Source organism: Nicotiana attenuata, chromosome 7 (genome assembly GCF_001879085.1).
Source record: "Nicotiana attenuata strain UT chromosome 7, NIATTr2, whole genome shotgun sequence".
Classification (NCBI taxonomy): Eukaryota; Viridiplantae; Streptophyta; class Magnoliopsida; order Solanales; family Solanaceae; genus Nicotiana; species Nicotiana attenuata.
In genome coordinates this window covers 26,156,893-26,181,179 of record NC_031995.1, presented here as the reverse complement: position 1 = coordinate 26,181,179, position 24,287 = coordinate 26,156,893, and the positions used below count along the sequence as shown (strand labels likewise).

Below are 24,287 nucleotides of genomic sequence, written 5' to 3'. Positions count from 1 at the left end.
TCTACAATTATTTCAGTTTTGGCATAGAACATGGGAATTGGAACCTGCTATTTTTTTCCTCCAAATTCTCCTTGCATTTAAGTACAGTCAATGCGGCTTTCTATTTGGCACCACTTTCTAACTTCCAAACAATAAAAGAGAAGCGGGACTTCATTTCTTTAATTTATTCTTTTGCTGCTAATCCAACATGGTCTGCTTTGTCATCTGTCATTTCCAGCTGCCCCAATATGTTTAACACAGATGTACATCTCTTTCATTCGTAAACCTGGATCCGTTTTGCCACCATAATTCAAATATTACAGCAACAGCAGATAATTTTACTTTCATTAATCCCATCGGTAATCTCACAAATCAAGTTCCATACATATACTCTGAGACTCATGTAGCTAATGGCTGTATAACATATAATCAAGATTCATATCAGGTAAAACAACATAGTTTCTCGATACTATATTGTTATATCTTATTCAACTTTTCACTTTAGACGTGTATTCCCTGCTTCCCCATTTACATTCATGGCGTTGATTAAAGGATAAAACAAAACTAGCATGCTTCAGATTTTGTCTCTTGCAATCCGCAAACCATGTTAGCTGGTACTGCAACGTCCATCATTTTTGGATATGATAAATTCAAATCTGTTATAAAAGATGCTATCATCAGCAAGTAAATATAAAAGTGAAAGGGCAATAAGGAGAAAAAAATGTAACAAAGGAAAAGGTCTCTGTAAAATGGCTTACTCACTTTGCATAATGTTTTTGAATGTTTCCTGTAAAGAAAAGTTACACAAAAAATATGAGTACTTAAACTAGTTTCAAAAGGAAAAGATATTCAGCTTACATGCGAAACTTTGTGGAACGGAGTTTTGCAAGTACACAAATGAAGTAACTCGATGCCTCCAAGATAATTCTAAATTTGAACACCAAAAGAGCGAAAACAAATAACACTATCATCAAGTGTATACTCTGGGATTACTATTAGCCAAACACACATGACACAACTTTTCCTTTCCAAAGTTTTCAACTATAGATGGACTGATTCAGCAACTATTTCCACTTCTTAACTACAAAGAGCTAAACTTAGGGCAATCTTGAAACTAGATTAAAAATTTCTTACTTGGAAGTACCTTATCTTCTTCTTTTCTTTTTTGATAAAGGATAGGAAGTACCTTATCTTTTGATAGGCGTGGATTGTAATGCATCTCCTCTCCCACTGTGCTGACCTGAAAATGAAACACACACTTGTAAACAAGCACCTGATATGCAAATAAAAAATAGTGATAAAGTAACAGATGTATCCTTACAGTGAACCCTTTGTAGTCATGAGCAGGATATACCAATGTGTCTTTGGGCAATGTGAAAATCTGCTCTCAAAAACCGATGATGAATCAGAAAGAAAAGGTACAAAAATAAAAAAAGAAGGAAACATTCAGCATCAAGAATACGTTTTTTTCAGGTTACAAATACATAGAACAGTTTTCATGTCCTTGCCTGTGAATGAACTGAATCATATAATGTGTCTGAACTTCCACCCTGTCATACGAGAGAGTACTAATATTAAAAGGCAGAAAACTTCATTTTCTGATCCCAATGTCCACCTCTAACCCAAATAAATAAAGACTTCTACATTTGCAAAACAATAATATTCCTTGAACATAAACAAGATGAGAAGCAAAATAAGGTAAGAGTAGATGCATTAAGACTTAATATTGTCTACAACAACAATAATAACAACTATGTTGCAATCCTAAGAAGACTTGAAACTGTTGGCTCACTTAAATTGTACTTTGGAAAAATGCAACAATAACAAAATATACAACAACAACAACAACAATGCCTCAATCCCAAGCAAGTTGGGGTCAGCTATATGATTTCTCACTAACCATGTTGCTCCAGTTAAGATCATCTTAGAACCATATTACTTTTATCAAAATATAGGGAAAATTATTTAAAAGAAAAAAGAGAAAAGAAAAGAGTGTGGACCATAGTCAATTAGAGAGAAAGAATTTGTATCTAAAATAATTGGCGTAATACATACGGAGACACCTAAAGTTGGCACAATCTTTCACTTAGACACTTAAACTAGGTCTCTTTCCAATTAGACACAAGAATTCATTTCAAACTGTACCAATTAAACACAAAACTATGACATGGCAAAGAAAGTGTTTCTCAGTCTCCTTGAGCGCGTGAATGAAATAAACATGGCATTTTCCAATTAATTAAATATTAAAAATGCATTTGACCATTGTTATGTAATTTTGATGTTATCAAAAACACCTTCAGATCTGAAAATTTTGTGGGGAATCCAAATGGGTCGCAGTTTGTCGGTACCAATTATTCCGGCGAGGCAATGTCGGGTGGCGTACGGGATTAGTCCAAATTTGAAAGTTACAAAGTTTCGTTAGAAGATTTGATGCCGACAGGTGGTTACCCCTTTCTGCTTCTGCTATGACAACAGCTGATTTGCACAAATAAATCGCTGATTTCCGTCACCAAAAAAGTATTCTCCAGTCAATTCGGATCCGAAATCTATGTTAACAGTCAAAACCCAGCCTGTCGTGTTCTTCGCAGATTTCGTTTGAAAGTTTTCTGACAAAAATCGCATCAAATCAGTTCCAATCAAGCTAGAACTACGAATGCAACTTCCCAACAGGTGTAGGGATGAACCCCAGTGACTAATTTGAACAAACACTCACGAAATCAACGAACCCTAGGTCGTTTCTTCTTCGCACAATCAGCTCAAAATTTCGAACCAAAAACTAGCAAATCATTTCAAATCAAGCTAATCCTTCCGATTCAGCTTTAAAATGATGTTTCCAACTAGATTCCCAAACTCCCAATCGAATTCAAACTCAAATCATGGAACCGGAATAAAAAAATTCCCAAAATTGCTTCTGATATTCGATGATAGGGTTCAGAAGCTCAATCCCAACTTACCCAAACTCAAACCAGTAATACTAGCTCAGATAATGAAGGAATTCAGAAATTTCAGAATCAAAATCGAGCAAGAGAACAGGAGGAGGAGGAGGAACATCGGCTGGTGGAGGAACGTTGGAGGTTGGGGACGAAGGGGATATTTGCATTTTAGTGGAAATAACACTATATAGCTGAGGTGGACAGTGAGGTGGACAAAAAAATGATGTGGCACGATTTATAATGGTTACTTTTGCCACGTAGACGGAGATTGCAGAACACGCGCTTGGTTAATTAATAAGCCAGCAAAAAACGTGTCTAATTGGTATGAGAATTGCCTAAGAAACGTGTCTAATTGGAAAGAGGCCTAGTTTAAGTGTCTAAGTGAAAGATTGTGCCAACTTTAGGTGTCTCCGTATGTATTACGCCAAAATAATTTGCTCTAAATTCAGAATCATGTGTGGAAGACATCCAAGATAAGAATGCTAATAGCTTGGATTGTAGGTTTCTCTGTTCCAAAATCGAAGGTAGGGATATTATCAAGACCAAGTATTACTCTTTATAAACAATGACATTTGACATTTTCCTATAATTTTCAAGCACAATCTCCATTGCTAAGAATATTCTTGATCTATCGAACTGCAACGATTACCTTATGTATACTAGACAATCAAAATTTTAGAGTTTACCAGCGAAACAGAATGAGCTGAACCACACTATTAAGCTTTTTCCTTTAGTCAAAAATTCAGTAAAAGTCTGCAAAAAAGCATCAAGGGAGAGGTTGTACCTGAAAGTCTGTCCTTCCACATCCACGTATCAGAAGGGCATCACCAGTAAAGGCCATCCTTGGCTGAGGTTGATTGGGTCCTTCTCCCGTGACATAGGTTACACAGCCTAGTGTATGACCAGGAGTTGCACGAACCTGCAATGAACGCACTATTGCATTTGAATACAGCTCAAAAGGCACAGGTAACTTCCAGCTACAACGCCTGCCCTGCAGCCTAGTTTAGTTGATTGCTTGGCTGTTATTGCCTTTCTTATTTGATCCAAACTGACTAGCACAGAAATGGGAAAAAGAAATATTGATAGTTGATACTTAGAGTGGTAGATACAACAGTTCAAACAGATGAGATTAACTAGAAAAGAATGCAGTTCAAAGAAAGTCCTAAGGAGATGTATTAATTGTATCATTGACATCTTACTAAGGTGACATTTCACTAAGCCATGCATATCAGTGATTAAAGAACAAACAAGAGTCAACTAATAAGATTATAAATACTTCTCAAAGAGATTTGTACCAAGAGTTGAAATTTAGTATCCTAATTATTTCTACAGTGAAATGCAAATGAACGTTAAAGTAATTGTATCTGCCAAGACGCTCGAATTCCATGTTGCACTCACGATGTTAAACGTAGACATCCTCCAACATCTTCATCAATAAATTGAAATATAGCAATACAGTTGGTATATATATCATTCATTGGGGTGAAGGTGAACGACGATTCATGTGCTTAAATTTTACAGAATCAGCATTTAAAGCTCTACTGCTTATCAAAGAAATTTCTTTTTTTTTTTTTTTGGTAACTAAATATTTTATTTACCAAGTATAATATGTACAGTTCAAAGCAAAAAAAACAACCCCAACCAGCAGACTTGGACATACAGCCCCAAGCCAGCGTTCTACACTACATCTCCTACACTCTAAGACACCTACTACTCACTATTAAGGATAAAAACTCAAACTTTCCAAGCTACTATGCAATCTAGGAAACCTCGCACCTCTACAATGAACATCTCGAATAATTTGTCTTCCCAGCATCTCGGTAGTTCGCCATTTGTGTTGGAACAATCTCATATTCCTCTCATGCCAAAGACAGTACAAACAGCAAGCCAATGTCATTCTATATAGAGTTGCATCAGAAGATTTCCCCTGCCCATACCTCACAGCCCACCCAATTTCCTCCTGCCACCCCTTAGACTTTCTAGCAATCCCTTGCCACCCCAATATCCTGTCCCAGATGGTAGCAGAGTAATGGCAATGGAAAAATAGATGATCAATAGACTCGTCTTCATTATTGCACAAAGGACGTTTCAAGTCATCAACAGGCCTCCACTTTGCGACCCTGTCTTTGGTGAGAAGTCTTCTGTGGATAGCAATGTAAAGAATGAACACCCACCTTGGTGACCCCGGATTATTGCAAATTAGTCTCTTCCAATCAACTTTTTGGAAGTCCCCCCCTAATCCCGCAATACACTTCTTTTGTGGAGAACCTAGTCATTTGAGTTACCTGATCTTCAGTATATCCAGCTTGCTCAAATACTTCTTTTGCATTCAAAATCTTTTTGACCACCCATGAAGCTTTATCAACCTTGGCATCCCATATTCTACCTTGCTTGATATAGTAGGCATGAACCCATCGAATCCAAAGCTTGACCTTTTTCCCACACACATTCCATAAATGTTTGCATATGGCAGCTCTATTCCAGGCATATATATCAAGTAGTCCTAGACCCCAGCAAATTTTGGATAGCATAGTCGATCCCAAGCAATTAATGCTTTCTTTGATATGTTAGCCCCACCAATCCATAGGAACTTTCTACATAGTGACTCAATCAGTTGCACAACTTTCTTTGGTAGAACAAAGACTTGTGACCAGAAGATTTGTATAGAGAATAATACAGACTTTATCAGCTGAACTAGCCCAGCATAAGATAAGAACTTTGCAGTCCATGATGTGATTTTGCTCAGCATCACACTAGTCTTTTTGGTACTTAATGGAATCCCCAAATACCTGAAAGGCAGCTCCCCTTGTAAGAACCCCAATTCCTGCAAGATGGCATTTTGATCTTCTCTGCATACAACTCCAAAATAAATGGAGCTTTTCTCAGCATTTGCAGACAGACCAGAGGTTGTGGAGAACTCTTGAAAGCAGTCATACATCATTCTAACCGATATAGGATCCCCTCTACAGAAGAATAATAAATCGTCTGCAAACCCAAGGTGGGTAATATTCAGCTTCTCACATTTCGGGTGGAAATTAAAATCAGGTTGTCTTCTTAGAGTCTTCAGTCGCCTGTTCAAATATTCCATAGCCAGCACAAATAGAAATGGAGATAGAGGATCCCCTTGCCTTAGCCCTTTCTTTGCTTTGAATGGGGCAGTAGGTACACCATTGATGATAACTGAATAGGATACAGTACTAACGCATACCATTATTCATCTTACAAACATTGCCGGAAAGTTTAAGTTAGTAAGAATTTGCTCCAGAAAAGGCCATTCCACCGAGTCATATGCTTTCCTCATATCAATCTTCAACATACAGCTAGGCGAGATTCCTTTCCTTCCGTACCCTTTAACCAATTCGTGACTCATGATAATGTTATCAGTAATCACTCTTCCTGGCACAAATGCAGATTGACTAGAATCCACTAACATATCCATGACTTGCTGTAGTCTGTGTGTTAGAATCTTCGAAATCAGTTTGTAGAGTATTGTGCAACATGAGATAGGTCTGAACTCCGACACTCTTGAAGGGTACTTTACTTTAGGTGTGAAAGTAATAGTGGTGCAATTTACAAGTTCATGCATGCATCCTGATGAAAATAACTCCAAAACAGCTTTAGTAATATCCTCTCCAACAACTGACCAAGCTTTTTTGAAGAACACAGCATTGTAGCCATCACATCCCGGCATTTATATCCTTCAGAGCTTGAACCACCTCATCCTTGGTGACTGGTGCTATAAGGTAGAGTTGATATTGTCTATCCAAGATACTAACTTCCTTCATAACACTTGGATTTATAGCAGGCAATTGAGTTGCTGCTGAGCCCAATAAATTTTTGTAGAATGTAATAATCTCCACATTAATGGCTTCTTGAGTCTGCAGTAGAACACCATCTGCATTTGATCAAATTCCTGATCTTATTTTGGGTCATCCTATTCTTCATGTTTGCAAAGAAGAAGGCATTATTTGAGTCCCCCAATTTAGCCACTGAACCCGTGATTTCCGCCTCAATATGTTTTCCTCTATGGTATCCCACTTCTCCAGCTGTTTTTTGATATCTCTTTCCTGTGCAAAGAAAGTTGGGTTGAGATGAGATCATGACTCCTCATTTGTGCTTGGACCTCTGTAAGTTGCTGCCTCAAGGTCTTGATTCTCATATCTACTACTCTCAATTCCTTTGTATTAATCTGCTTCAGCCCCTCTTTCATACCTTTCAGCCTCATCCACACACTATTCATCCAACTTCCTCTCATAGGTATTTGCCACGCTTCATTAACAACTTCTAGGAAATTGTTATGCTCAGCTATGCAATTTAAAAGTTCTTGGTCCCTGAAAGTTCTCCTCATCCAGATTTATACATAGAGGAGAATGGTCAGAAAGATTTGGGTCCATGACAATAACCTCTTTTTGAGGGAACCTAATCATCCACTCAGCATTGACAAGGCCCTATCAATTTTACTGAATACATGGCTTTCCATATAAACCATCTACCAATGTATCTCATTTCATTCATATTAGTATCCACTCAATAGTCATTAAAGTCTCTGATCTCCCCCTCTTGAACTGGTGCTCCACATTGTCTATCCTCTGCGTGTAAGATGGTGTTGAAATCACCCATGACTAGCCAGGGCTCCAGTTGTAGATGGTTCAGTGCTTCTCAAATCAGCCCACATCTTCTTCCTGTCCTCAATGGTATGTAACCCATAAATGGCAGTAAGATTGAACATCAGATTCAGCCTCTGAATGGTCAGCACCCATGTACATATTGATCAGACATACTCACCATATTATAGGTAATGTAGTTTGGATCCCATAGTATCCAAATTCGACCTCTCTTGCTATAATTGTAGTTATGGTACCAACCCCAACTCCTAGCAATTTTCCCAATTGTTTTAGTAGTATTTTGCTCTTTCACCCTATGCTCAAGAACAGCTATGATTGCTACATTATTTTTTTTTTTTTTGAGTTAAAGTTATGTTCTATTGATACTCGAAAAACTTTACAATTGAGCCCCGGTAGCAGCTTTGACTTACTACTACCCCTTTTACATCACAATTAGCTATGCAAAATCTATGTGTCTCTCTATCTATTTTACTACAATACAGACACTATTTCTAATCACTTCTATTACATTTCTACACTTCGTTTCTTCATGGAATCCAATCCAGTTGTTGTAACAATCCTTTCCATTTGCTGTTGCTCTTGCCTCTGACATGTATGTGCAGCACTACTTATCTGCATATTTGATGTTCATCATATTTGCCTTTATCAAATTTGATTCTGTTTCTCTCCCTCCAAATCATTGCAACAGTAATGGCAAATACACAACTGGTTATAGCATTTATTCCTTTCCTGCTCTTAGCTTTCTTACATATCCATTCCAGTTCAGCTTCCTAATCTCTAATGTTCCTCTTATGCCCCATCCAACTACATAGTCTAGACCACAGTTTCTTTGTGATTGAGCATTCAAAGAATAAGTGGTTAAAAGATTCTAGACTATGTCCACAGAATGCACAAACTGCAGGCACTTGAATACCAAACTTCAATAGTCTGTCAACTGCTGTTAGTCTCTGTTGTGCTGCAAGCCAAAGTGTGAATCTATGTCTCGGATGTACATTTGTATGCAGCATTAACCTCTTCCATTCAACTCTGCAATACTCAGGTATCAGTTTCAAATACATCTGTTTGATCTGGAACTTTCCATTCTTGCACATTGCCTGTAATCTGATTTGAATATTCCCTTGAAGTTGCTGATGCCCCATGATCACACTTCTATTATCCAGTATCTTTCTCACTACCCAAGATGTTGTCTTAGGAGTAGTCATTGTTTCCATGTCCCTGCTCTTTATATAAAAACTATGCACCCATCGTATCCATACACAATTCTTCTTCCTTGTTAAGTCCCATAAATGTTTGATAACTGTTGCTTTATTCCACATCTTTATGTCCAGTATGTTGAGACCTCCAGCTGCTATTGGCCTACATACCTTCTCCCAAGCTACTAGTGCCTTCTTTGAAGTATTAGCACTACCGGTCCATAAAAATGTTCTGCAGATAGTTTCAATAGCTTTCATCACCTTCTTTGGGATAACAAACACCTGCGCCCAATAAGTCTGAATACCAAAAATAACAGCCTTGATCAATTGACATCTACCAGCATAAGACAGAAGCTTGGCTGACCAACATGTAACTTTTGCTGTTATCTTCTCAATCAGAGGCAAGTATTGATAGACAGCTAGCTTCTTAGAGTCTAAAGGAATTCCCAAGTATTTGAAAGGGAGCTTTCCTTCGGTGAACCCCAAAGTTCCAAGAATTTCTTCTCTAGTATCTTGAGCTATCCCAGCCATATATATTGCACTTTTGCTCGCATTAGCTTGTAAACCAGAAGCAGCTGAGAATCTGTTAAAAGCATCATTTAGTATCTTTATGGATTCAAAGTCAGCTCTACAGTACATTAGTAAGTCATCAGCAAAGCATATGTGTGTGCTGTTTCGCTTCCTCCACTTAGGGTGGAAATTAAAATTCCCATTCTTATGCAACTGTCCCAGTTCTCTGCTCAAATATTCCATAGCAATAACAAACAGGTATGGAGACATTGGGTCTCCTTATCTAATCCCTCTCTTGGCTTTGAAAGGCTTTGATAAACCACCATTTAGGACCAAGGAATATGATACAGTGGTGACACAAGTCATTATCCACTGTACAAACTTATAAGGAAACCCAAGATCAATAAGCATTTGCCTAAGAAAACTCCATTCCAGAGTATCATAAGGCTTCCTTAAATCCACCTTCATCACACATCTAGGATAGACTCCTTTTCTGGAATATCCTTTGAATAATTCATGGCTTAGCAGAATATTATCAACAATGCTTTTCCCTTCAATGAATGCTGACTGAGACTGACCAATCAATCCCTCAATCACACTTTTCATCCTTCTTGTAATGACTTTGGAGATGATCTTATACAGAGTAGTACAACATGCAATGGGCCTATAGTCTTTAACTGTTGTTGGTGTTTTCACTTTAGGGACTAGAGTAATAGCTGTTGTATTTATCATTTGAGACAATCTGTTGGTAGAAAAAAAATCCTTTACAGCTGCAAATACATCTTCTTTCACTATCTCCCAGTTTCTAGTAAAGAATTCCACAGGGAACCCATCCACCCCTGGTGCTTTGTCTTTAGGCATTTCCCTTATTGCTTCTGTGATCTCCTCCATTGTAACATTCTGAATCAAAGTTCTTTGTTGTGATATAGTTAGGCATGGTCCTTCCCTAATTATAGATGTGTTAGCACATGGCATCTCAGTAGCACAATCTCCCATCAATGACTGAAACACACTGATGAATTCTTGCTTAACTAATTTGGCCTCAGTTATTTTCATACTTGTATCAGTATAAATGGATGTTATGCTATTTTGGCTGGATCTAATCTTCCACTGGGTATGAAAATACTTTGTGTTAGCATCTCCACATTCAATCCAGCAAGCCTCGGACTTCTACCTCATTACTTGTTCCTCCACATTACTACACTTCACTATTTCATCTAATGCTATTTTTTCTTCATTAAAAAGGGCCTGTGCCAAAGGAGTCTGCTTAATTTGACTTTGTATAATATCCAATTTCTCTCTTGCCTGCTCAAGCCTCTGTTTGTATGAAGCCATATAGGAATTTATCTCCTTCAGTTGTTCCTTCATAATCTTCAGTTTACTCCAAATCTGTTGCATAGGTGTTCCATCATAGTACTGGTTCCATACTTGCAGAATAATGCTCTGAAATTGTGGGAGCTCCATGATGTTTGTATACAGCCTGAATGGTTTAGGGTGCAATAACTTCTGCCTACCACATTTGATTAAAATAGGGGAATGATCAGAAACTGATGGATTCAAAAAGTAAGCTTCTATATGCCCATACTGCTGAATCCACTGGTAGTTTCCCAATGCCCAGTCTATCTTGCTATACACCCTAGAACCAGTACCTTGCTTATTTGTCCAAGTGTAATGCCAACCTTTAGCTCTAAGTGGGGTAAGTTGTAGATCATCAATCAAATCCTTAAATCCCTTTATTTCAGCATCAGTTACAGGGGATCATATTCTATCCTCAGAGCTTAGAACATTATTGAAATCTCCACTGAGCAGCCAAGTTTCCTGGGTTGGTATATTTATCTGCCTAAGATCTCTCCATAGATTCTCCCTTCTATGACCATCATTTTGAGCATATATGATACTAAGATGTGTTTTAAATTGGTTGCTAGTATCCTCAATACAGCAATGGATGAACTGATCTGTCATATGGGTAATCTGAACTTGAATATGAGCTTTCCAAAGTATCCAAATTCTCCCATTCACAGCATTAGAATACTTGCAGCATACATTCCATCTCTTTGCAATCTTTCCTTGAATTTTCTTTGTTTTATGCTCCTTAACTCTGGTTTCTATACATCCCACTACATCTACTTTATTTGTAGCTAGAAAAGTCTTGACCTCTTTCTGCTTATGGGCTTGATTTAGCCCCCTAATATTCCAAGTGACAATAATCATAGAGAATTGGAAATTAGGGGGCCTGATGGCCCTGGATCTATCTGTTGTCCTCTTCTTCCATCATCCTTGACCTCATCAATTGTCTTGCCCTTGTCAACATTTCCTTCCATCACAGTATTGCTGCAATTAATCTCATTTGTATTTGTCCCATTTCTTGCTTGACATGGCAAAGAAACAAGCTGTTGTGTACTCTCTATACTTCCACTATCCTTCTCCAAGCAAGTACTCTCATGATTATGCTTCTCTTGTATCCCTATTCCTTCCTGAGGAATTGATTCTTTATTCACTTGGGGGTTCTTTACAAGCCAAACTTGCTTAACAGTTTTACCTTCTTTGTTCTTCTCCTCTGTCTCCTTGGTCTTCCCCCTTCCTTGGTCTCCTGCTCTTCATCACACTTTGTGTTATGCCAGCAATCAATAGAGTCATGCCCAAATTTCAAACACTCATTACAGAATACAGGCTTCCAATCATATTCAATCAGCTGTACCATAGGGCCATAAGGAGATTCTATCTCTATCTGATCTGGCAGAGAATATGCAGTATCAACCTCCACAAGCACTCTAGCATAGGATATTTTCTCATAGTGAGCAGTAAATTTGTCAGTGTATAGAGGCTTTCCCATTGCACTAGCCATTTTACTTAGGGCTTCAGTCGACCAATACCCCACTGATAGCCCAGGAAATCTCACCCAAACTGGAATTGTGCTTAAAATGTCTTTATTGAATGAGAAATCAATTTCCCATAGCCTTAGCACCATAGGTTTGTTTCTGTACGTGTATGGACCTCACTGAAGAACTTGATCCCTATCAGCTATGGTGTGAAATTTAAAAATACAGTAGCCCTCAGAATGAATCAGGATCTGAGGCTTAGTAACAAAATTCCACATATTCAGAACAAAATTTTCCATAGCTTTTTCATAAGGATTTTCTCCAATTATGTAGCCAATTAAAGAGGTTTTCCAGTAATCCGCCTGTGATTGCAAATCATCTTCACTTAGTTTGACAATTTTCTTACCATCTCTATCAATTGGAGGCACAAATAATAATGTTTTACCCATTTGTGAGCTGCGATTTCCTCGAACAATATCAGCTGCCGTAGGAGTTGGCTTCTCCGATCCACTTGCTTCTGAAAACTGTAATCGTCTCACTGCTGGCTTCATTGTTTCCTCCGTTTTAACTGGTTGAAGTTGAACATCACCTTCAGAACTGCTTGTTTCATGAACTTCCTCAATCGATCGGAATTTCTGTGGAAGAAAGCTTCCAAATGTAAGTGGAGGTAATTCCTTTTGAACACCGTTAGCTGGAGTAATAAGCTTTTCCGACTGCATATTAGTAACATGCACAGTTTTTCGGCAACGAGCCATTGATTCCCGTCACGATTGCAAACCTTGCTACATTGTTATTCTTCATAAACGACCTGAACTCCTTTTGCTTATAGGGTTTGTTCAAACCCCTCACATTCCAAGTTACCAGATTCATACGGGGATTAAAAGAGTGGTTGAATCCCCAGGATCCTTACTATAACTACTTTTTTTTTATGAAGTAAGGGAATTTCATTAAATGGCATCAAGAAGATGCATAGCAAAAAATTACAACATAAAGGTATTTGTATGCACATATACAAAAACTTACAAAACTTACGGGACAATTAAGGAGCAGACAAAATCCAGAAATAGTTCAACACTAGTTACAGGGGTCTGGTAGAACCAACTAAATAAGTTAATTAAACAAGTGGCTTTAAGAGCGTGGTTGGGAGTTGAAATCTCATCAAAACATCTACGGTTCCTTCCATTCCAAATGCTCCAAAAAATAGCACCAGGTACCATTGACCAAGTCTTTTTGATGGATTTCCCAACTCTCCGAGAACATCAACTCTCATAAGCTTCCTTGATACTGTTTGGCATAACTCAGGCAAGTCCAAAAACTGATAAAAACATACTCCAAATATCAGCTGCTACTGAACAGTGCAAAAAAAGATGCCTCACACTCTCAGATTCCAACTGGCACATATAACATCTATTCACAGTCGGTATACTCCTTCTGCTAAGATTGTCTTGAGTAAGACAAGCTTCATACAATGTTGTCCACATAAAGCCAGCTACTTTTGTAGGTAGTTTGGTTCTCCATATAAGCTTCCAAGGCCATTTGTCGATCAATTCCTTGTTGGAGCATAGATTGTCGTATCCTCTTTTGACAGTATAGGTTCTCTCTTTTGATTCACCCCATTCCAACCTATCTTGCACCTGGGAGTTGACATTCAACAACAACAACAACAACAACCCAGTGAGATCCCACATGTGGGGTCTGGGGAGGGTAGTGTGTACGCAGACCTTACCCCTACTCCGGAGTAGTAGAGAGGCTGTTTCCGGTAGACCCTCGGCACAAAAAAGAAAGAGACAATGTATCAGTAGCAGCAGAGGAATCCTAACATATAACACCAGCAACGCAATAATCAGAAAATAGAGAGCAAAGTATTAACACTAAGCGTCAACAAAGGCACAATACTACATACGCAAGGGAATAATATGTACATACAGGGCCGCTAAACCTACTATAGCCTAACTTTTCGACCCTAAAGAAGTATTAAGAACACAACTGGAGCCCCTAGCAGCCTAACGCAAGACACTATCACACTAGCCTCCTGTCTCCTAACCTACAATCCTAGTGCTCAACCTCCACAACTTCCTACCAAGGGCCATGTCCTCGGAAATCTGCATCTGCACCATGTCCTGCCTGATCACCTCTCCCAATATTTCTTAGGCCACCCTTTACCTCTCCTCATACCCGTCAAGGCCAGCCGTTCACACCTCCTCACCGGTGCATCCAGGCTTCTCCTCTTCACGCGTCCGAACCATCTAAGCCTAGCTTCCCGCATCTTGTCTTCTATGGGAGCCACGCCCACCTTCCCCCGAATATCGTCAGTCCTAATCTTATCTAGCTTAGTATGTCCGCACATCCATCTCTGCATCCTCATCTCTGCAACTTTCATCTTCTGGACATGGGAATTCTTCACTGGCTAGCACTCTGCACCATACAACATGGCCGGCCTAATCACCGCTCTATAGAACTTTCCTTTAAGTTCCGGAGGCACCTTCCTGTCACACAGAACACCCGATGCTAGCCTCCATTTCATCCACCCCACTCCTACACGGTGCGTGACATCCTCGTCAATATCCCCATCCCCTTGAATAATCAACCCCAGGTACTTGAAGCTCCCTTTCTTGGGAATGACTTCCGAGTCAAGCCTCACGTCCACGTCCGCTTCACCCGGCATGCTGCTGAACTTGAACTCCACGTATTCAGTCTTAGTCCTACTCAGCTTGAAGCCTTTAGACTCAAGGGTCTGTCTCCAAACCTCCAACCTCTCGTTAACACCGCTTCGCGTCTCATCAATCAGTACTATATCATCAGCGAATAACATACACCATGGCACCTCCCCTTGGATATGGTGTGTCAGTGCGTCCATCGTCAGAGCAAATAAGAACGAGCTGATCGCAGATCCTTGGTGTAGCCCCATAACAACCGGAAAATGCTCTGAGTCGCCCCCCACTGTCCTAACCCGAGTCTTAGCTCCATCATACATATCCTTAATCACCCTAATATACGCCATCGGAACACCTTTCACCTCCAGACATCTCCAGAGAACTTCCCTAGGTACCTTATCATAAGCTTTCTCTAGGTCAATACACACCATGTGCAAATCCCCCCTATCTCTGTACAGTTCCACCAACCTCCGAATAAGATGGATCGCTTTCGTAGTGGAACGACCAGGCATGAACCCAAACTGATTCTCGGATATCGACACCAGCCTCCTCACCCTCGCTTCCACTACCCTCTCCCACACTTTCATGGTATGACTCAATAGCTTAATGCCCCTATAGTTGTTACAGTTCTGGATATCGCCTTTGTTCTTGTATAGCGGAATCATCGTACTCCACCTCCATTCCTCTGGCATCTCCTTCGTCTTGAAAATAACATTAAACAGCCCAGTTAGCCACTCCAATCCTGCTCTACCACATACTTCTAAAATTCTACTGGGATTTCATCTGGCCCTGTCGCTCTGCCCTTGCTCATCTTACGCATAGCCCCGACAACTTCCTCGACTCTAATGCGCCTACAGTAGCTAAAATCTCGGTGACACTCGGAGTGCTCCAATTCCCCTAGCACAATGTCTCTTTCCCCTTCATCATTTAGCAGCTTATGGAAGTACGTCTGCCACCTCCGCTTAATTTGTGCGTCCTCTATTAACACTTGGCTTTCCTCGTCCTTGATGCACCTCACTTGGTCTAGATCCCAAGTCGTCTTCTCACTCGCCTTGGCCAGCCGGAACAACTTCTTGTCTCCGCCTTTTTCCCCCAATTCTTCGTATATGCGACCAAATGCTGCGCTCTTCGCTTCCGTGACCGCTAACTTCGCCACCTTCTTAGCTTCCTTATAACTTACTCTATTCCTCTGCCTCTCCTCCTCGTCCGTACTCTCCACTAACCGTCGATACGCCGCTTTCTTTTTCTCCACCTTAACCTGGACCTCGGCGTTCCACCACCAGTCACACTTGTGCCCGCCCGAGTAACCCTTCGAGACCCGTAGTACCTCTTGTGCCGCCTTCCTAATACTGTTCGTCGTCATCGTCCACATACCGCTAGCTTCCCCACCACTTCTCCGGGCCCCCATAGCCAATAGCCTCCTCCCCAGCTATTGAGCTTTCTCCTTCGTCAAGGCACCCCACCTAATCCTCGGGCTACTCCGATCCACCCTTCTCTTCCTCCTCATCGGGATGCTGACGTCCACCACCAAGAGCCGATGTTGGGTCGCGAGTGACTCACTCGGGATAACCTTCCAATCCTTGCACGAACCCTTTATCAAACTTCCTTAGAAGCAGATAATCAATCTGAGTCTTAGCCACCGTACTCTGAAAAGTAACCAAATGTTCCTCTCTTTTCAGGAACATAGAGTTCGCAATCACCAACTCAAAAGCCTTAGCGAAATCCAATAGAGAAGTTCCACCTCCGTTCCTAACCCAAAGCCACCTGGAGTTGGCATTAGCACCTGATAATTTATTGAGCAAACCCAACAGATCATTCAACTCCCAATCTTGGATGTCCCTTCTGAAATGTGGAGCCCAAGCACTATTTTGCCAAACATGTGAGATAGTTGCATCTTTATTACTAGCAAGTAAAAATAAAGCTAGAAATTCATCTTTAAGGGTCTTTGTTCCTAGCCATTTATCTTTCCAGAAAGATATATGAGCCCCGTTTCCCTAGCTTGACCGATGACTTGAGCTTGAATTCTCCCCAAAGCTTTGAAATATGTTTCTAGGGGCTTGAACCATTTGGGGCTCTCCCCTGCCTAGTGCACCAGTTGTTTGCCACCCCATACTTTGCTTGGATTACTGTTTTCCATAGCCCTGAACTTTCCATGTTGTACCTTCAATGCCATTTCATCAATAAACTCTTGTTATGCAAGGCAAGATCCTTTATCCCTAGCCCTTCATGGTTCTTAGGAAGAATAACTCTTGGCCATTTAACCAGATGGAACTTGTGAGTGTCACTGTTGCCTTCCCATAAAAAATCTCTTCTTAATTGATCAAGTCTCCTTTGTACCTTAGCTGGGATTGGGAATAAGGACATGAAATATGTTGGTATGCTATCTAGCACACTATTGATGAGTGTAAGTCTACCTCCAAAGGATAGGTATTGCATTTTCCAGGAAGCCAGTTTCCTTTCAAATTTTTCAATCACTTCATTCCATATGCCTTGAGACTTGTATCTAGCTCCCAATGAGAGCCCCAAATATGATGTAGGGAAAGATCTCACTTTACAGCACATAACCTCTGCAAGCTCATCCAGATTTGGGACTGTGTTAACCGGATAGATGGTGCTTTTTAGCATGTTCATGTGTAGGCCTGAAATAGCTTCAAAGATCATTAGCGTGAGATTAAGATATAGAACTTGTGAATTTTCAACTCCAAAAAATCAGAGTGTCGTCTGCATATAGAAGATGCGACACTATCACAGAATTGCCCTCTTCATTGCCCACCTTAAAACCCTCTAGCCAATGGAGCTGGTTAGCTTTGTCTAACATTTTGCTTAGGCCTTCCATAGCAAGAATGAACAAAAAAGGTGATAGTGGATCTCCCTGTCTGAGTCCTTTTTGGGGAGAGAAAAACCCAGTAGGTCCACCATTAATTAAAATTGAGTACTTCACTGTTGAAATACAAAATTTAATCCATCTAATCCAATGTTCTCCAAATCCCATCTTCCTGAGTAAATTAATCAAGTACGCCCAATTGAGTTGGCCAAATGCCTTTTCAATGTCAAGTTTGAAAAGTAGACCAGGTTGCCCAGACTTCATCTTCCAATCTAATATTTCATTGGCTATTAGAGTTACATCAGTGATCTGCCTTGATTTGATGAAAGCATTTTGATGTCCTGAAACTAGCTTCCCTATCACCCCTTTCAACCTCTGTGCTAAGATCTTGGAGGCTATTTTATAAACACTACCAATCAAGCTGATTGGTCTGTAGTCCCTCAATTCAGTGACTCCTTTCTTCTTAGGGATTAGAGCTATAAACGAGGCATTACAGGACCTGACTAAGTTGCCATTCTGGTGAAAATAATGAAGTGCACCCATGATGTCATTCTTTACTACCGCCCATGATTTCTGGTAAAATGCCATGGTGTAACCATCTGGACTTTTTGCTCTCAATCTCTTGGGATCGGTGGCTATCTCAGGTTCTTCACCACCCTTCAAAGAATTCTTTGCATGTAGTTGTGAGGAGGCCATATCGATGATTGTAATTGATTCTTTTCCCAGATGAGAGTTTGAGTACTCAGATTGTTCAAGTTGATGGGATTGTTGATTCTCATCTATTACCCGTATGTGATTAGAAAAAAAGCCTTTGACTCTCCATTAGGATATTTGTGGTGGGACTTTTTTATGTTTTTGGGCTTTGTGTTTTGGGCCTTTAGAATAATAGGAAGTATCTATGTTTGGGCCCTTTAAATGAAGGCTCTTTGAAACCCTAGATCTGCTAGTTGAGGGACCCCCAGAATAATTTTGGGGCTTTGCATTAACTGATGGTACAAAGGAAGAGTCTAGGTTTGGGTCCTTTAAATGAAGGCCCATAGAAACCCTATATGTGCTAGTTGAGGGACCTACAGAATAATCTTGCGGCTTTGCATTAACTGATGGTACAAAGGGTTCAGAGATTTTTGAATTAAAGTGAGGCTTCTCCACCTGCCCACCCACGTGCTTGTGACCAGAAAGGGGAACTGCAGGATACGAGGTCTCGACATTTGCAGCTACCGGAAAAGCACCACTGGAACAGCTCTGATCAAATTTTCCGGCAAATCTAGGTGTAGCAAAAACTTCATCCACCAAAGAGATTTCGAACTTCCATTCTCCTATATCAAGATTAATCTTACCCGGTGTTTTGGCTTCAGTGTTCCTTATGCACATCCTAGCCCAGAGAAGATGATTGATATGTTTTGTATCTTCATCAACCCCAACAAAGCCACCACAAAATTCACCAATAGTTTTAAAAGTATCCAGTGACCAAGCATGAAGCGGGATGCCGAATGCTTTGATCCATCTGAGTTCTGACCTCTTGCTTGCAAGGTCTGTACCGGCCACCGGTGTCCACCACTCCAATGACAACCGTCTTCCGTTCCAATGCCATCCACCCACATTGATTCTCTCAGCTTCTTCTCTTGAGGGAAACTGAAACAAGAATCTATTACGAGAGATTGGTATAATTTTGAGACTAGAGCAAACTTGCCATCTATTAGTGAACCATTTGTGTAACACCTCTGATTTTGGGCTGTAGCTAAATGGGTCATTGAAGTAGCCAATCATACAACTCTGCAAAAAAGTTTCTCTCGCCTTTAACTCAGAACATGCTGGCCGAGTCACTCCCTTGTCCGGCTATTGATATATTCTGGGAGCTTCAACAAAAGGCTTTGTGTGGATATCAGCAAAATGATTGATTTTACTGTTTGAAGGTTCCCCCAGGAATCTCAATATCTTGTCTGCAATATCTCTCCAGCCCCTGTTATGTTCATCTTCCGGAACAATGATTGCCTTGTTTCTATCTCCCACCCAAGTTTCACTTCTGACAAAACGGCCATAACTGTTAAAGTTCTGATACACTCTGTAAATGTATGTTTGAACCTTCCTTCCACAACGTCTATATAAGTTCCCTGTACCCTTGGATGCTAGAGCAACAGATTCACAAACCCAGCGCAGATTCTCTTCATCAATGTAGATATTGCTTGTAAATCTCCTGTTCCTTTCTATCGTTGTAAACCATCTAATTCGTCCTTCATAACTCCCTACCAATTCGAATGATTTAGAGCCAGATGTGAAGAAAGTTCTTTCCCCCATGTTTTGAAATCACCGGTGAAGATTTACACATGTTTCAGAAGAGAGAGGGAAAGAGAAAGAGGAGAGAGGTGAGAGAAGAGAGGAGAGAGAAGAGAGCATTTTTTCTGGACCACTTCTTACTTGTTACAAACGAAAAAGTTTTAACTACTATAACTACTCTGACCTCTGTTCTCCTCGTCACAACTGATACGTACCAGGTACTGAAAATTATGCTCACCAAGGGGACTAAATCCATTTGACACATTCACCACCTGCTCAGCTACATTTTGGACTCCTTTCATGGCAGATTTTCTCCTTGCAAGTTGCCATTGGCAGATTGGAATCCTTTGTGACTTGGGTTACCTTCTCTACCTATACTAGTTGATCACCTTTTGTGGCTTCCACCTGTGTATCCGCAATCTTCTAAGGCTTCTTTATCCAAGCTTGTTTTGGGTTTGTATTCTTTGTCTTTGGACCTATGGCTGGAGGCTGTTTTTGCACTGGTTGACAAGTGTGGCCAACCCGTAAGCAATGAGGACAGTATGTTGGTACCCAATCATACTCCACTTCTTGTTCAAATATCATCCCATTTGGATCTAACATCTTGATCCTAGCTGGTAATTCTCTGGTAACTCTATTTCAATTAAGATCCTAGCATACGAAATCCGTTCTACTTTTGTTGTAGCCTCATCAGCATATAGGGGAATCCCTAACCCACTCCCAATTCTGCTCAGTGAATCCATTCCCCAACAGCTTAGGGGAAGATTTGGGAATTTAGCCCATATTGGAACAGTTTGTAGTACTTCAGCCTGAAAATCAAAACCTGTTGTCCATGGTTTTATAATTATTGGCTTGTTGCTGATTGTGTATGGACCTGAGTAGAGTACCTCGTCCCTGTCTTCCATGCAATTGAACCTCACTACAAAGTACCCATCATTGTGATAGAAAACTTTTGGTTTCGAGGAAAAGTTCCAATGCGCTGAAATAAACCTCTCAAGAGCTCCAATGGTCGGGGTATCACCTACCACATACAGTATCAATGCTTGCCTCCACTTTGCATTTTCCTTTTCTATTTCCTCCTTGTTTAGTTCAATAATTTTCTCCCCATCCTTCACAATTAGGGCAACAAAGCTCAAATTCATGTCCCTTGCCGCCATTCTATTACCCACAAATAGGTTTTTCCATTCCTTCATTCCAGTTGGATTAGCTATGGATTTATCCCTCTGAGTGCCCAAAGGTGCTTCCTCCTCTGTTTTGTCCGAATTTTGCATTATAGTGGTATCACCAGGTTTCGTTGCCACCAGATTGTACCCCTTTTTGGTCACACCGGAATTAGGGTTACGATCCATTGATTTCACTAGATTTAAGCATCTCTGAGCACCCGAGACTACATCACCCGCTGACCTGCCCAGATCTAGAGCAGTAGCAGTCGAATTCATCATACCTGAGTTATTCACCTGCATCGCTGTCCGATTCGTTACCAGTTGATTTCCACCACTTTTTCCGGAATTGGGACTCTTGGTCCCTGTGCCTTCCACCCCAGTACTCGTCGAAGTTTGGATCTCCTCCCCCCTAAGCACCAAAGGTGGCCAAGCTTCCTTTGCAGCTCCCAATTGTTCCAATGATGCAATTGCTTCCTTAGCTCCCCCACTCCCTTAACAGCTTCTATCGTCAGCTGCTGAGTTGCCTGAGCCTTTCCCGGCTCCCTCTTTGGTAGCAAAGCACGCTTATTGTACGTCGAGAGGAATTTCTAGAGAGAGAAAAATCCTTTTCTGATTTTAGGACTTTTATTTACCTTAAAACAAACTCTAATTGATTTTCTTATGCTATTTTCCTTATTCTCTGTTGAACCTGTTATATTTCCTTATTTTGAGTGCTACTTGTTGTATTTCCTTATCAAAGAAAATTTTCTAACCAATTAAGTGCCTATGAAGTAATTGCATAAAAAAAGTTCAAGTTCATTCTATATTCAATATTGTGATGGCGACTAGGCCCACAACGACCCGGAATATTAAAACAATTCACCTTATCACAAAACAAAATCACTTGTTCTCCATGATAACGGATGACTAAAGCATAATCAGCAATGGTTAGCAATAGTCGTGAATTTGCAAGTTGTTCAAAAACCTTCTAGGCGCAGCCTCAAAGATAGCACAAGTGTTCCAGACATTTGGAACATGGTGAATTTCTTAGCGATGAACTAACTTTTCCTTGCAAAAGGAAATGTTTTAGAACCATAATGTTATAACATTTCTACCTCAAAACGATTTGGAACAATCAAAAGTATAATGACTCATACCTCCAGAAAAATATCACCGAAGTGGATTTTATCACCAGGTTCAACAAAGAGATCAGCTTTTGCATTGCTTGCTTTGGAAATGATTGACTTCACATCAGGGAGCTTCGTCTGCGAGATTGAATATCATAATGCTTCATAACTCGACAGGGGAATGACAAAACAGTACCAAGCAAATAATCGTTTACAAATGAACTAATCAGTTACCAAATTCAAGAAGATTATGCCCAACCTTGATGAAGCCAGAGCCAGTAACATGATCAGCATGCACATGTGTGTTTATAGCATATATAAGTGTCAATCCCAGTTCTTTAATAAGTGCAAGATCACGATCCGCTGTTTTGTCAACTGGGTCAATCAGCTGCAGTTGGATTACTTACATCAGTCAAATTTTTAAACACAACGGTAGTTCATTTATCTTACAAGACGAGGCAGTGTTAATTAAAAGTTCAACTTCGAAAAATCATGAGTTATATAATTGTAGACAGAAACAAAAGGAAAGGATGCAGCATAGTGGATTTTATGCTATAGTTGACTTTATTTCACCCTAACAAAACATTTAATATGTTTATAAATAAGCTGCACTACCTTCACTATTTTCTTGTTTAACTTATCAATTCATTATCATACGACCCCAGTGGCCTTGCATTCCATAGGAGGGCAAAAAAGACACAAGCTTGAAGATGATTAAACTAAACTTATAAAGGCAAGAAATATAAGTAGTACAACATTTAAGCATGGCATAGAATTCGTTTGAAATCATATAATTGCAATTGAATGAGCAAAAAAGATTACCAGAGCGGGTTTTTGGGGGTGCAAAGCATCAGCAAGAAGGTAAGTATATGTAGATGATTCTTTCTCAAAGAGCTGACGGAACACCAGTTTAGGACAGGACGACGTCGTTGAATATGAACCCATTTGAGTGCGAATGAGAGAAGATGCCCAATGTTGTTTGGGTTTGAAGGAGTGAATTAAAGGGGTATCAAAAGGTGATGCTGTGAAAAAGCGACAACATCGGAATCTCAGAATCATCTTTTGTTGTTGCCGATTATATCAACGTTGAAACCGCAAGATGCGTAACACAGAAGCTCAACTTTTTTCCCCACTTTTTTAAGGTTGTTGGGTGGGGTTATTGATTTGCACGCATCTCTATGATTATTGGCTTTGGGGTTTCAGTCTTTTACACCCATAACAATGTCATCGAAGTATCTTACAACTTCCAATGGGCGCTTGTTTTCACTGTGCCAACTGTCCAACTGCATATTCTCGGCTTCTCATTGGCCTTCAGCAACTGCAAGCTTAGGGCCTAATCTATGGGTGTCTAACGGGCGGGCCGGGCCGAGCTGAGTAGGAAAAATTTAGGAATCGTACGGGTTGGGGTCCGGACCGGTTACGGATTGGAACTTATCGGGTTTATCGGGTTCGGGTTCATTCGGGTAAAAAATGTACCGTAAGGGTTACGGGTACGAGGGGTCGGGCCGGATTAGTGTAATTTTAATTTTTTCTTTTGTATTTTGTATAACTATTGTAAGTTATATTAATATAAAGTAAAAATATAAAGAATACAATGAAGACGGGAAAAAATTGTACTTATAAATTGCAAGTGCTACATTTATTTTAAAATTCAAACTTACAAATTGAAAGGTTTACATTTAACAACAAGTAAATTAACCAAAAAAGAGTAAATTCAAAGGTTTTGTATTGCTTTAGTAAGTTCGTCATAACCAATATGAACTGAGTGCCCTTCTTCTGGAGTGTTAAATTCGGATGGGTTACCATGTGTTAATATATCTCCGAGTTCCTCGTCTTCTGGACTATCAACATATTCACGTCCTTGATTTCTTCGTTCCGATCTAATCCAATCTCCGAAACATACTAAAACTTCCAAAGCATTGCTTCCCAATGAGTGACGGGTGTCTCCAAGTTGTTGTCTTGCTTGGTTAAATGCACTCTCTGATGCAACAGTTGAAATTGGCACATTCAGCACGCCCCCGGCCATAGCGGAAAGAACAGGAAATTGCTTTCCATTCTCATGCCACCATCCCAACAGTGAAAATTCCTTTGTGCGAGGCTCTTTTTGCTTCTGCGGGTAGAATTGAAGTTCATCAATGTTCCTGCTCTGGTTTGAGNGCATCATTGTTAGAAGCATTATCAAAAGACATACACAATACTTTTTGCTT

At 40.1% G+C, this 24,287-nt stretch overlaps 1 protein-coding gene across 1 annotated transcript; it reads right to left on the bottom strand.

The window, feature by feature from the left end:
- Positions 289–23,393, bottom strand: LOC109228838 (persulfide dioxygenase ETHE1 homolog, mitochondrial-like). The gene is made up of 9 exons (XM_019394068.1): positions 22,903–23,393; positions 22,340–22,468; positions 22,111–22,218; positions 3,697–3,831; positions 1,488–1,529; positions 1,301–1,360; positions 1,166–1,219; positions 742–766; positions 289–635 (listed from the first exon to the last, which is right to left on the bottom strand). The coding sequence occupies exons 1-9, from the start codon at positions 23,137–23,139 to the stop codon at positions 544–546; spliced, it is 882 nt and encodes a 293-aa protein (XP_019249613.1). The 5' UTR covers positions 23,140–23,393; the 3' UTR covers positions 289–543.